Raw genomic sequence first — 12406 nt, 5'->3', positions numbered from 1 at the left:
TGATCACATTTGAGGAAAAGCACGTGGCGTATGAATACACTGGTATAATGTGCTGTTTGATTCGCCCACACAGGGTCGCTGTGGTTATGCTGACATGCCTATGGTTTATTTTTGTTATGATATTGTCTTGTGAACTTGTACGTTTTTTTTTCCATTGTCATTTTCATTTCCTTTTCATTCAGTGTTATCTCTCTTCTCTTTTCTGTTATCTGTTTTCCCTCTGCTCGTGTCATCACCCATTTTCATGAAAGCATGATTAGGCTGTTAGTAGAAATAGTAGTAGGCTAGCAGTAATGCAAAAAAAGAAAAACCCGAGTTAGCTAGACAAAACTTGCTATATACATAAACAGAGTTACAGAACACATGAAAAAGAAGCCTACAAAACATTACAGCCATACCACGCTACCAGGCTTTTTTTATTCATATCAAAATCAACTTAAATGAACTATACCAACAAGTATAAAACAACAGCAATAAAATGTAATAAATCATTAAAAACAACAACAATAATAAAATAAAATAAAAAAACATGTATATGAGGGTAAACACTGAAAATAGTTTTTAACATTTCAAAGATTTTTTTTGTGCCCATCGTAAACTATTTTAGAATTATAGTCTAAAAAAAATGACAGCACATTATTCCTACCTAAAAATAGCATTTTTTTGTAAAAGTAATAATGATAATAATAAAATAATAAGAATAAATAAACAATAAATTACTGAATCCAAAAGTGTGTGTTGTAATAAAGAAAATTATTATTAGAACACTAAATATTCTGATCCCCCCGAGAGACAGATACATAAGGTTCCAAAAACACAAACATGATCAGTCTCTTCTGCATGACAGAAAGAGCTTCTTTCTCTCGATACTTTACTTAGAAAGTGTGCCATTATAAGAGTAACGTTTGCGCGAAGTTTTAAATGTATCAATCTTTATCTTATTCGTCACCCGACACAGGCTGAATGTTACTTTGTTACGCCCTCGCGCAGTGACGTCACAGGCATCTGGCGGGAGACAGTTGCGGCTCTTCAAACACTAGCACGCGTCACTCCGTACCTCGCGTATTGTGCTTTTCAAGTTTATTTCTTTTAAAGAGTCATTTTGTTTGTGGAAATGATTGGACAGAAAAGTATCACGTCATTTTTTTCGCCCATGTCCAAAAAAAGAGATCTGGACGAGATAGTTAGATGCCCAGGGGATGCATCTGTGAGTAAAACACGCTGCATATACCGACACATTTAGCGTGAACTAGGAGTGAAAGTGGTCGTGTTTTATTTATCTGTTGAGCATGTTGTCATTCATGTAGCGCATAGAATTGGCTCTGGTTGAGACCTCGCTATTTTTTCGTTAAACCCGCTAAAGTTTACACGCTTCCTAGTTTTACATCACTTGCCTAAACAAAAGCGCGTGGCGATTATTTCAAACAACTTACGTTTCATTTCTGTTCTGTTCAGTTGTAAGTTAACTCAGAATTGCATGAATTATAGTCGCGATTGCAAACATATATGGTGTATCATTTGCGTATATGCTACAAAAAGCATGCGTTTTTGAGAAAACCTCCTATGATATCATAAATAAGCATGTTTCCCAGCATAGCTTGCCTTTGTTTTTGTTTTTAAATGTTGAAAAGTCCGGTCTTTTTGCCAAGCGAACACAGAGTTCAACCAAATGTACTAAAATATTGTCTCAGGGCAAGAAACAGAAGTTGGAGAGCGGCGATGTAACGCGGAGTCCCGAGCAGCTGCAGCGGATCTCCAGAAACAAGGCGGCGGCGCTGGAGCGGCTCGCCGGAAACCAGGCTCTTCCGAGCGGCTTTGGAGAGAGCTGGAAGGCGGCGCTCAGCGCGGAACTCGGGAAGCCCTACTTTAGAGCAGTAAGTGACCAGCACATGAAAAACAACTGACATTTGAAACTTTCTAAAATGTAGAGTAACACAGCAGAGTTTCTCTTTCGCAGTTAATGTCATTTGTTGCTGAGGAGAGGCAAAAGCACACCATCTACCCTCCTGCAGATGAGGTTTTTACCTGGACACAAGCATGTGACATAAAAGATGTGAGTGGGATGTCATGCTCTTATGCAAGGCAGGTGGGGTTGCCAACTTCAGAAAAGGAAGATACAGGACAATATATGTAAGGAACATATGAAAATTAGATGAAAACTCGTATTTTTAAATTAAAAACAACTTATAGATTTTATATGGGCTACACTTTTTATTTTACTGGTCATTTTGTGTTTCAAGAATAAGGTCCAAGGTTAAGAATACGCTAGAAGTTACTTAAATGTAAAATGTTTTTCTCTATTCAACAACATTACTATAGTGAAAGACGACTTCTCTTATTGATCACGGCTCAGGTAGATTGCATGTTTTCTTGACCGGCTGCATGTTGGACTCATGAAAAGTAATAACGTTGTTTGCATTTGCCAAATCTGATTTGCTGAAGCCAAAACACGAGCGGTGAAGGGAATTGGCGTTAGTGTGACCACCGCCTGCTGTAAAGCGTGAGTGACCAGCCGGTGGAGGATAACAACAGACAACAGATGCTGTCCAAGTTCACCCAGAAATGAAAGTTTACATTATGTACTCGCCCTCACGTTGTTCCAAACCTGCCTGACTGACTTTCTCCTGTGAGACATAAAAGAAGTCTGGAGCAATGTAAGGGTAATTAAGTGAAGTAGGTCAGGATTCTTATTTTTGGGTGAAATATCCCTTTAACAGACCTCTTGGACGTGTGCTTTATATTATATATCTGTATGATTGTCTAATTCAAAAAATTGATACATGCATTCTAAAATGACAGTTAAGTTCATCAATTATGAAACGAATTAAATTCAGCTATAAAGTGTCTCTACAGAAGACAATGGTGGCTCAATTCAGATAGTGTCACTGTAGGCACACTGAAATTTTCTGAAATAATTGTTTCTCATCATTTTGTTATTTATGAATGTTAATTGTCCACTCAAGTGCTTTCTAGAACAAGAATTAGACAAATCGCTGGTCATGTATGACTCTGGCTCTGCAGGTGCACATGCTTGCATATCAGCAGCTGCATCTGAAACCAGTCAGTAAATGTTACTTATGCACTGTTTGGTTGTTCGGGACACTCTGGAGCGTGGCCTAGAGTCATTTATTTCATTAACTGTTTGTACAAAACTATACTCAAAACATGCCAAGGTGTTTATTTGCTCTTAAAATACAGCATGGTTTTCTAAGAGTGTAGTAATCATTTTTTCTTGTGATGGCAGGTGAAGGTTGTGATACTTGGCCAGGATCCTTATCATGGACCTAACCAGGCTCACGGGCTTTGTTTCAGCGTGCAGAGACCTGTGCCTCCTCCACCGAGGTATCGCCTTGCAGTCATCAATTATATTCTAGCAGCTTATGTTCCAGGCGTTTGTCCCACTAATCGAAATCTCTGTTCTTTTGAATGTCACTGAGCATGTAAAGCACAAGGATGTTGCAAATTATTAAAGGGACTAGATGATTGTTTTTGATGCAATGATTTTATGACACTTTTGCTGTTGACAGCTTGGTGAACATCTTCAAAGAACTGGCTTCAGACATCGAAGGCTTTGAGCATCCCGGTCATGGAGATCTGAGAGGATGGGCCAAGCAAGGTGTGCGTCTTCGTGGAGTACACATTAATAGTTAATTAATTACACAACTGATGACACAACATGTGTCAAAAGACAGATCCATTTTACAACTGCGATGCAGATTTTGGTTTAGAAATAGCAGTTTTTATCAGCAAAAAAAACATTTCATAAAAAAAAATTTTCTCTCCCATTTGAATATTAATTTGAGCTAATTCCAAAGTCATGGCTATTGTACTTTTCTCCTCATAGGTGTATGATAGCTGATTTCCTTGTGCATGTAAGTGTCATAGATAGATAGATAGATAGATGCTAAGGACCTCAGAGGGGTTGCTAGGTTATTCTAGGTGGTTGCTAGGGTATTTGGAGTGGTTGCTATGTCGGTACTTGGCTAACTGGGGTGGTTGCTAGGGTGTAGCTATACGGTTGCTAAGGTACCCGGGTCGGTTGCTAGGGTGTTGCTATGCGGTTGCTAGGGTACCCAGGGCTATTGTACTTTTCTCCTCATAGGTGTATGAAAGCTGATTTCCTTGCATGTAAGTGTCATAGATAAGATAGATAGATGCTAAGGACCTCAGAGTGGTTGCTAGGGTATTCTAGGTGGTTGCTAGGGTATTTGGAGCAGTTGCTATGTTGGTACTTGGCTAACTGGGGTGGTTGCTAGGGTGTTGCTATGCGGTTCCTGTGGTACTTGGGGTGGTTGCTAAGGCGGTTGCTAGGGTGTAGCTATACGGTTGCTAAGGTACCCGGGTCGGTTGCTAGGGTGTTGCTAGGCTACCTGGGGTGGTTGCTATGTGGTTGCTAGGGTACCCAGGGCTATTGTACTTTTCTCCTCATAGGTGTATGATAGCTGATTTCCTCGTGCATGTAAGTGTCATAGATAGATTGATTGATTGATAGATAGATGCTAAGGACCTCAGAGTGGTTGCTAGGGTATTTGGAGTGGTTGCTATGTTGGTACTTGGCTAACTGGGGTGGTTGCTAGGGTGTTGCTATGCGGTTGCTAGGGTACTTGGGGTGGTTGCTAAGGCCGTTGCTAGGGTGTAGCTATATGGTTGCTAAGGTACCTGGGTCGGTTGCTAGGGTGTTGCTATGCGGTTGCTAGGCTACCTGGGGTGGTTGCTATGCGGTTGCTAGGGTACCCAGGGATATTGTACTTTTCTCCTCATAGGTGTATGATCGCTGATTTCCTGGTGCATGTAAGTGTGCTCAGTGGCACGTCTCTTTATGAATGTCTTTGGCAGGAGTTCTGTTGCTGAACGCTGTGCTGACGGTGCACGCTCACCAGGCCAACTCTCACAAGGACAAGGGCTGGGAGACGTTCACTGATGCTGTGGTACACTGGCTCAGCACTAACACGCAGGCTCTTGTCTTCATTCTCTGGGGCTCTTATGCTCAAAAGAAGGGGGCTGCCATCGACAAGGTGTGAATCTTTCAGTTTATAGATGAACATGAACAGAGGTCAGTAGATCCAGTAAATATTTCAAACAGGCAGTCACACATTGTTTTCTGATTGTAGAAGCGACACCACGTTCTGCAGACGGTGCACCCCTCGCCACTGTCTGCTCACCGCGGCTTCTTCGGATGTAAGCATTTCTCAAAGACCAATGAACTGCTGAGGAAATCAGGAAAGAAGCCCATCGACTGGAAAGCTCTGTGACCGTTTCCATTCGTGGCTGTAGATGGAATGCTGTTTGTCCTGTTTCAGAAATAAGCTTTGTTTTTTAATGTTCATTTCCTGCAAAAAAATATCCGTATGCTTGTTCTGAATACGTATGTGTTTCTAGAGTAGGTCGACTGTTCATTTATCTGTCCAGTGTTTTCCTTTCAGATGTTATCGATGTAGTTTTAAATGTACAACACTAACAGTGAATGTTTTTGTGTTCGTGTCTGTTAACACAAGAAACTATTTTCCTACAGAATTTTATGTGCACTTTGCTTATACGGTCTAATTTTAGGTATTTTAAACCTCCATCCTTCCCTCGGGTAATTTTGACCCGGAAATTAGTTTTTTGTTTTTTTTAGGAATTTTTAAAAATTGTGTGTTCGTCAGACGTTGTGAATTCTGTCACACTTGATTTAAAAAATACGTAATTAAAAAAAACTTTTCCCTCACAGGTCAATTTGTGAAAAAAAAAAAACCTGAAAATTTATTTTAAAAAAGCTGTTTTTTATTATATTTGATTTTTGTCTGCTCACCGCGGCTTCTTCGGATGTAAGCATTTCTCAAAGACCAATGAACTGCTGAGGAAATCAGGAAAGAAGCCCATCGACTGGAAAGCTCTGTGACCGTTTCCATTCGTGGCTGTAGATGGAATGCTGTTTGTCCTGTTTCAGAAATAAGCTTTGTTTTTTAATGTTCATTTCCTGCAAAAAAATATCCGTATGCTTGTTCTGAATACGTATGTGTTTCTAGAGTAGGTCGACTGTTCATTTATCTGTCCAGTGTTTTCCTTTCAGATGTTATCGATGTAGTTTTAAATGTACAACACTAACAGTGAATGTTTTTGTGTTCGTGTCTGTTAACACAAGAAACTATTTTCCTACAGAATTTTATGTGCACTTTGCTTATACGGTCTAATTTTAGGTATTTTAAACCTCCATCCTTCCCTCGGGTAATTTTGACCCGGAAATTAGTTTTTTGTTTTTTTTAGGAATTTTTAAAAATTGTGTGTTCGTCAGACGTTGTGAATTCTGTCACACTTGATTTAAAAAATACGTAATTAAAAAAAACTTTTCCCTCACAGGTCAATTTGTGAAAAAAAAAAAACCTGAAAATTTATTTTAAAAAAGCTGTTTTTTATTATATTTGATTTTTTATATATATATATATATATATATATATATATACAAAATCTGACACAATCCAGTACCCCAATGAAGGGCTAAGACTACAGAATATCCACAATGCAGAAAACACACACACATGGTACACACACTCAACATAGAAACACATAACATGAATGATGTTAAAGCTGGGCAATTACTGTCATTTTGCCTTTTTTATTTTATTTTACTTAACACAGTTAAATTTGAGTGATGTGGTTGAGGCTAATGAGTTTATATCATATTTATATTTTTAAATATATTTATTGCATATGAAATTGTATGAATATACATGTTATAATTCAGTTTGAATTTTAAGAAAAAAAAATACAAAATATTGATTTTTTTTATATCTAAATTTATATTTGAATGCATAAACAAGCAAACTGAAGCTTCAAGTTGGCCTAATTTTGTTTTGCTCAGTTAAGCATCTCAATAGGATCCTATAGGGCTCTCTAGTGGCAGCAATCATATAATGCTATTTTATGTCATGTTTTTCCACCAGATGGCATCAGAGACACTCGGTGACCCGGGTCAAAGTGTAGGCTTTTAATAGAAAAGGACTGAAATTGGTCAAATAGTCAAATTATGGCTTGGAGAGATGATTTCTACTTTACATTTGGAACGAATTATAGATAGTTTGAAGGGCAAATTTGAACAGTTTGACCAAACCTGGCACCCTTTTCTCTGTTATCTTGATGGAAACCCTATTGTAAATGTAATGTTTTAATATTTCTTCATCATACTTTACAATTTAATGTAAACAGGTCTGGTAAGAGATTTGTAATGTGTTTCTCTCTCTTTTCCAATTTTGATTGTATTCTTTGTACAGGTAAAAGAGACAAAAAATGTAAGATTGCAAATCCATCTTCAAAATCTTTGTCTTTCAATAAAACTTATTTGACAAAAAAAAAAAAAAGGACTGAAATTGTGTCATTGCTGTTTTTTTTTTTTTGTGAAATAATGTAAACAAATTACTTATTTGGGCATAGTTTCTAAAAAAACAAATCCAGAATATAAGGCAAATAAAAAAAAATCACCAAAAATGAATAAATAAACCCCTATATGAATATTTAGAAATAAGACAATACTCTGATTAAGAATCTACCATGTAAACAGAGATTTTTGATTACCTTAATCCGGCTAAAGTCATAATCGAAGTAAACACTAATCGAATTAAGACGTGGAGTATTCCTATTTTAGTCGCATTATGTGCAGTAAACACGTGTACACACCAGGACTTTTCACCGCATTTTGCGACAGGATACACACACACACGGCAGTGCTCAACCGTTTGACGGCAAACAAAAGAATATGAAGAAAATGGCTTCAACAACGCCGTCGTCTGTTTGCACGTATAGCATGACAAATAATTAACTGCACTTGAAGCTTTGAGTAAATTAAAAATGAAACACCCAAGACTGTATATAGCATGATAACGAAGACGAACTATATGTTTATATGTGAAACTCCGGAGGGGACGTCGGATGGCGTCGCGTGGTGACGTAATGACATGTACCATTAATCGAACAATGTACTATAACACGTAAAACGGGAACATGAGAGGAATATTCTAAAAGCAACTCATGTGAACACCTTAATCGTGATATTGTCTTATTTAGAATAAGGTAAATAATTAGATTACTGATGTCCATGTAAACGTAGTCAGTGTTGCCAGGTCCGCGGTTTTCCCGCGGAATCGGGCTACTTTAACACGGTCGCCGCGGGTTGAGGCGACAGCAATAACGTGATATTTAGCCTCTGGAATGCGCATATTATCAGCGGAACCCCGCCAAAAAAAAAAGCAAACGAACAAAAAAGGCCTATTTTACCCTCCGAACGCGATCTAGTTTTGATCAGCAATTGGGCGGGTTTTGTTGAGAATACCTGGCAACACTGCTCAGTGCTATTGCTGTGCTCGCGACGCAACAACGCCCGTCCTGAGCTCGCCATAACGCGGGGGGCTTGCGGGAGAGTCGGGGCGTTTAATGAAGCTACTTCTTACACGAGATCACCGGATCCAGCAGTAATGGGCGCAGGACGAGTCATAAAGTGAAGCAGCCGCGAAAACATTTAATCATGGCGACTCGAGAGCCGAGGCCGTTGGTCAAGCAGGAGCAAGACGACGACTCTGACGCAGAGGAGCCGACTGCTTCCTTCAGGAGAGCCGACCAGCAGATCATCCACAGCGGGCACTTCATGATGTCCTCCCCGCACACCGAGCACCCGTCGAAGAAGGGCTACGACTTCGACACCGTCAATAAACAGACCTGCCAGACGTACCGCTTCGGGAAGACCAGCACGTCGCATTTCTCCATCGACGTCTCGCTGACGAAGCTCTTCGAGTGCATGACGCTCGCCTACAGGTGGGTCGGTTAGTAAACACACGAGCGATTTACGAGCTGTTTGAGTTTAGTAAACAACATCATTGCGTCATTAACCAGCGCGGATGGGTTTCAGTTCCCCGGTCATGCGATGAAAACTTGTGTTTTCGGTAATGCGTGATGAGCTTAACAGCCGACAGTTGCTGGTTTGTTATTGTTAGTCACAACAATCACAGCTGTATTAACCTGTGCATACACTAGTTAGTCCTTTTAAAACGCGAACCTCTAATCCACAAGACGCCTGGTTAGTCAGGAAGTGTTTACACATTTCCTCTTCCAATCTTTGCAACCTGCAACACAAACAAACAAACAAACACAGACACTTAAAACATTAGTCGTGCTCTTGGAAGTACACAACATGATGCTTTCCAATCTTAATGCACTATAAATACATGCAATGACTTGAATACTTATAATTCACAGTGACGGGTGTGATGCATAACTAGGTAATTAATTACTGTAATTTAGTTAGGCTACTTTTGCACTGAAAAGTAAAGTAAGGGATTACTCTTAATTCATCTGCAAGTTAATTACAGTTACTACTTACTACAGTAACAGAACTGACCACGTTCCAGGAAATCCCTACTATAGACAAAGACAGTCAGCTATCATGTGACTGAAGGAAAAGAAGATAGAAACGTTCTGAATGATGAAACATGAAGACCATAAACACTCGACTGCAACAACGTATAGTGTATCTGTGCTCTTCAAGCCATCTCGGGTATTTTTAATAATGATTAAGTGTATTTATAATTCATTGCTAATGGACATTGCCTTTATTACAGTATATTTTCTTCCTCATTCTGTGATGAGAAGCCACATTAGATCACAAAAGGAAGTTATTCTGACGCAGAGGAGCCGACTGCTTCCTTCAGGAGAGCCGACCAGCAGATCATCCACAGCGGGCACTTCATGATGTCCTCCCCGCACACCGAGCACCCGTCGAAGAAGGGCTACGACTTCGACACCGTCAATAAACAGACCTGCCAGACGTACCGCTTCGGGAAGACCAGCACGTCGCATTTCTCCATCGACGTCTCGCTGACGAAGCTCTTCGAGTGCATGACGCTCGCCTACAGGTGGGTCGGTTAGTAAACACACGAGCGATTTACGAGCTGTTTGAGTTTAGTAAACAACATCATTGCGTCATTAACCAGCGCGGATGGGTTTCAGTTCCCCGGTCATGCGATGAAAACTTGTGTTTTCGGTAATGCGTGATGAGCTTAACAGCCGACAGTTGCTGGTTTGTTATTGTTAGTCACAACAATCACAGCTGTATTAACCTGTGCATACACTAGTTAGTCCTTTTAAAACGCGAACCTCTAATCCACAAGACGCCTGGTTAGTCAGGAAGTGTTTACACATTTCCTCTTCCAATCTTTGCAACCTGCAACACAAACAAACAAACAAACACAGACACTTAAAACATTAGTCGTGCTCTTGGAAGTACACAACATGATGCTTTCCAATCTTAATGCACTATAAATACATGCAATGACTTGAATACTTATAATTCACAGTGACGGGTGTGATGCATAACTAGGTAATTAATTACTGTAATTTAGTTAGGCTACTTTTGCACTGAAAAGTAAAGTAAGGGATTACTCTTAATTCATCTGCAAGTTAATTACAGTTACTACTTACTACAGTAACAGAACTGACCACGTTCCAGGAAATCCCTACTATAGACAAAGACAGTCAGCTATCATGTGACTGAAGGAAAAGAAGATAGAAACGTTCTGAATGATGAAACATGAAGACCATAAACACTCGACTGCAACAACGTATAGTGTATCTGTGCTCTTCAAGCCATCTCGGGTATTTTTAATAATGATTAAGTGTATTTATAATTCATTGCTAATGGACATTGCCTTTATTACAGTATATTTTCTTCCTCATTCTGTGATGAGAAGCCACATTAGATCACAAAAGGAAGTTATTTCAAACACTCGACTGATGTTGTGGAGTAAAAACATTCTGTTTTGTCGGGCAGCAGGTTTCACAGACACACAAACAGAGCCAGTTCAGTGACAAAGAAAACACATGGAAATTATTTAACCACAAAACCAAAAAAAAAGCACGTATTGAACTGAATGTCGTGCCGAACGGTTCAATATTATACCGAGAATTGTGGCTTCCCTAGTGCTTTCACCCAAAAGTCACATGGACCACTTTTTAAAATATCTCTTGGTTTGAAAGCTGTTGTTTACATAGAAATTCTTCTAAATCTCCTCACAGTTTTCATTTTTGGGGTGAAACATGACACACACACACACACAAGATAGTAGTAGTAGTTTTAATGAAATAAGAGTAATTCAAAAATAGTATGTTTTAGTTCTCGCATAACAAATGTTTACATAGTCCACAAGACCAAATAATCTTTTATTAAAATGATTAACATTTTTTTTTTTTCAGGTCCATTCTGACCGCAACTGTGTGAAGTTCACTTAAATAGTCTTGTGGTGTGACAAAATTACAAATGTACTTTTATATATTCAGTTTTCAGTGAGGTAGCAAATATATAAACGTGCCTATTTTTAGATTTTTTATTATTTGTGTTAACATTTGTGGAAGTGGTTGTTGTTTTATTTCCAAGCATGTTTGTGTTAATCCAACGACAGACTCCTGTTTTCCTTAAATTATGCATTCACAGTCATCACACTTAAACTGAGGAACTATAATACACCAAAATTCTGTGGCCATCTCTTTGTTTAGATTTCTATCTTCATGTTAGAATTTCGCAATTCAGACACAAATTGCACAGTTCTGTTCCGCCTTGTGGGAAGTGCATGACTCTACTCACTCACTACTTTAATCAGATCTTGCTCTTGTGTAGTTTTGTCTGAAGCAAGTTGTGAAGCTAGTTGCATGGACTACGATCTCATTATTTTCTTGTTTGGTTGTATAGCAACATAGAGCGTTTGGCAAAAATCATATCTGTCAACTGTTTTCTTTCTTATAGTTAGGGATGCACGATATTATCGGAGCGTTATTGAAATCGGCCGATAATGGCTAAAAATGCAAATATCGGCATTGGCCCGATATGAAAAATGATGCTGATATGCCCGTCCGGTAAGGCTTTTTATTTACTTAGGGCCTACTTGTAATAAAATGAAAGTAAAATACACAAATAACATTAAGATTGTGTTTCTGGTTAAATAAAGCAGTAGTTGATGTCAAAAAATCATGAGTATGGTTTGATTTAAAGGTCAGAAGGTATAGCTTACATAAATAAAAATCACAAACAAGACGCTTGTAAATTAAATAATTTATATATATATATACAGATTTATTCATTAATGTGTAATATGTATTTTTTTTTTCAACCGGATTATGAAAACTTAAATACAAGAATCTCTAAAAGATTATTCTAAACTCTTTTGCTTTAGACCATCTACAAATGTTAAACATTCAAATAAAATGTTAAGGATTGCTTTAGTTATTTTCAAAGCTTTCAATGTAGTCTCGTTATAAAAGAACTTCATTGTTTTATTTAATTCTCAAAAGTACGTTTTTGTTAAAAACTAACCAAAATGAAAAATAATTTGTTTATAATCTCTGTACAGGAGAGACTTGGTGTTGTTTCCAAACAAAAGGAAATATA

General features: G+C 38.5%; 2 protein-coding genes across 2 annotated transcripts in view; both read left to right on the top strand.

Moving 5' to 3' along the window:
- Positions 1-1013: 1013 nt before the first annotated feature.
- On the top strand, positions 1014-5605 carry LOC107752258 (uracil-DNA glycosylase-like). The gene is made up of 7 exons (XM_016568188.1): positions 1014-1207; positions 1692-1874; positions 1958-2053; positions 3245-3342; positions 3528-3616; positions 4837-5015; positions 5112-5605. The coding sequence occupies exons 1-7, from the start codon at positions 1115-1117 to the stop codon at positions 5250-5252; spliced, it is 879 nt and encodes a 292-aa protein (XP_016423674.1). The 5' UTR covers positions 1014-1114; the 3' UTR covers positions 5253-5605.
- A 2738-nt stretch (positions 5606-8343) lies between these two features.
- Positions 8344-12406, top strand: part of mlxip (MLX interacting protein) — a 25329-nt gene continuing 21266 nt past the window's right edge. The window contains exon 1 of the mRNA XM_016568174.1: positions 8344-8784. Coding sequence (XP_016423660.1) covers positions 8498-8784 — 287 coding nt within the window. The 5' untranslated portion in view covers positions 8344-8497. The remainder of the gene's footprint in view (positions 8785-12406) is intronic.

This window comes from Sinocyclocheilus rhinocerous, unplaced genomic scaffold, assembly GCF_001515625.1.
Source record: "Sinocyclocheilus rhinocerous isolate Xijiao unplaced genomic scaffold, SAMN03320098_v1.1 scaffold1915, whole genome shotgun sequence".
Lineage (NCBI taxonomy): Eukaryota > Metazoa > Chordata > Actinopteri > Cypriniformes > Cyprinidae > Sinocyclocheilus > Sinocyclocheilus rhinocerous.
This window is presented reverse-complemented; position numbering and strand designations above follow the sequence as displayed.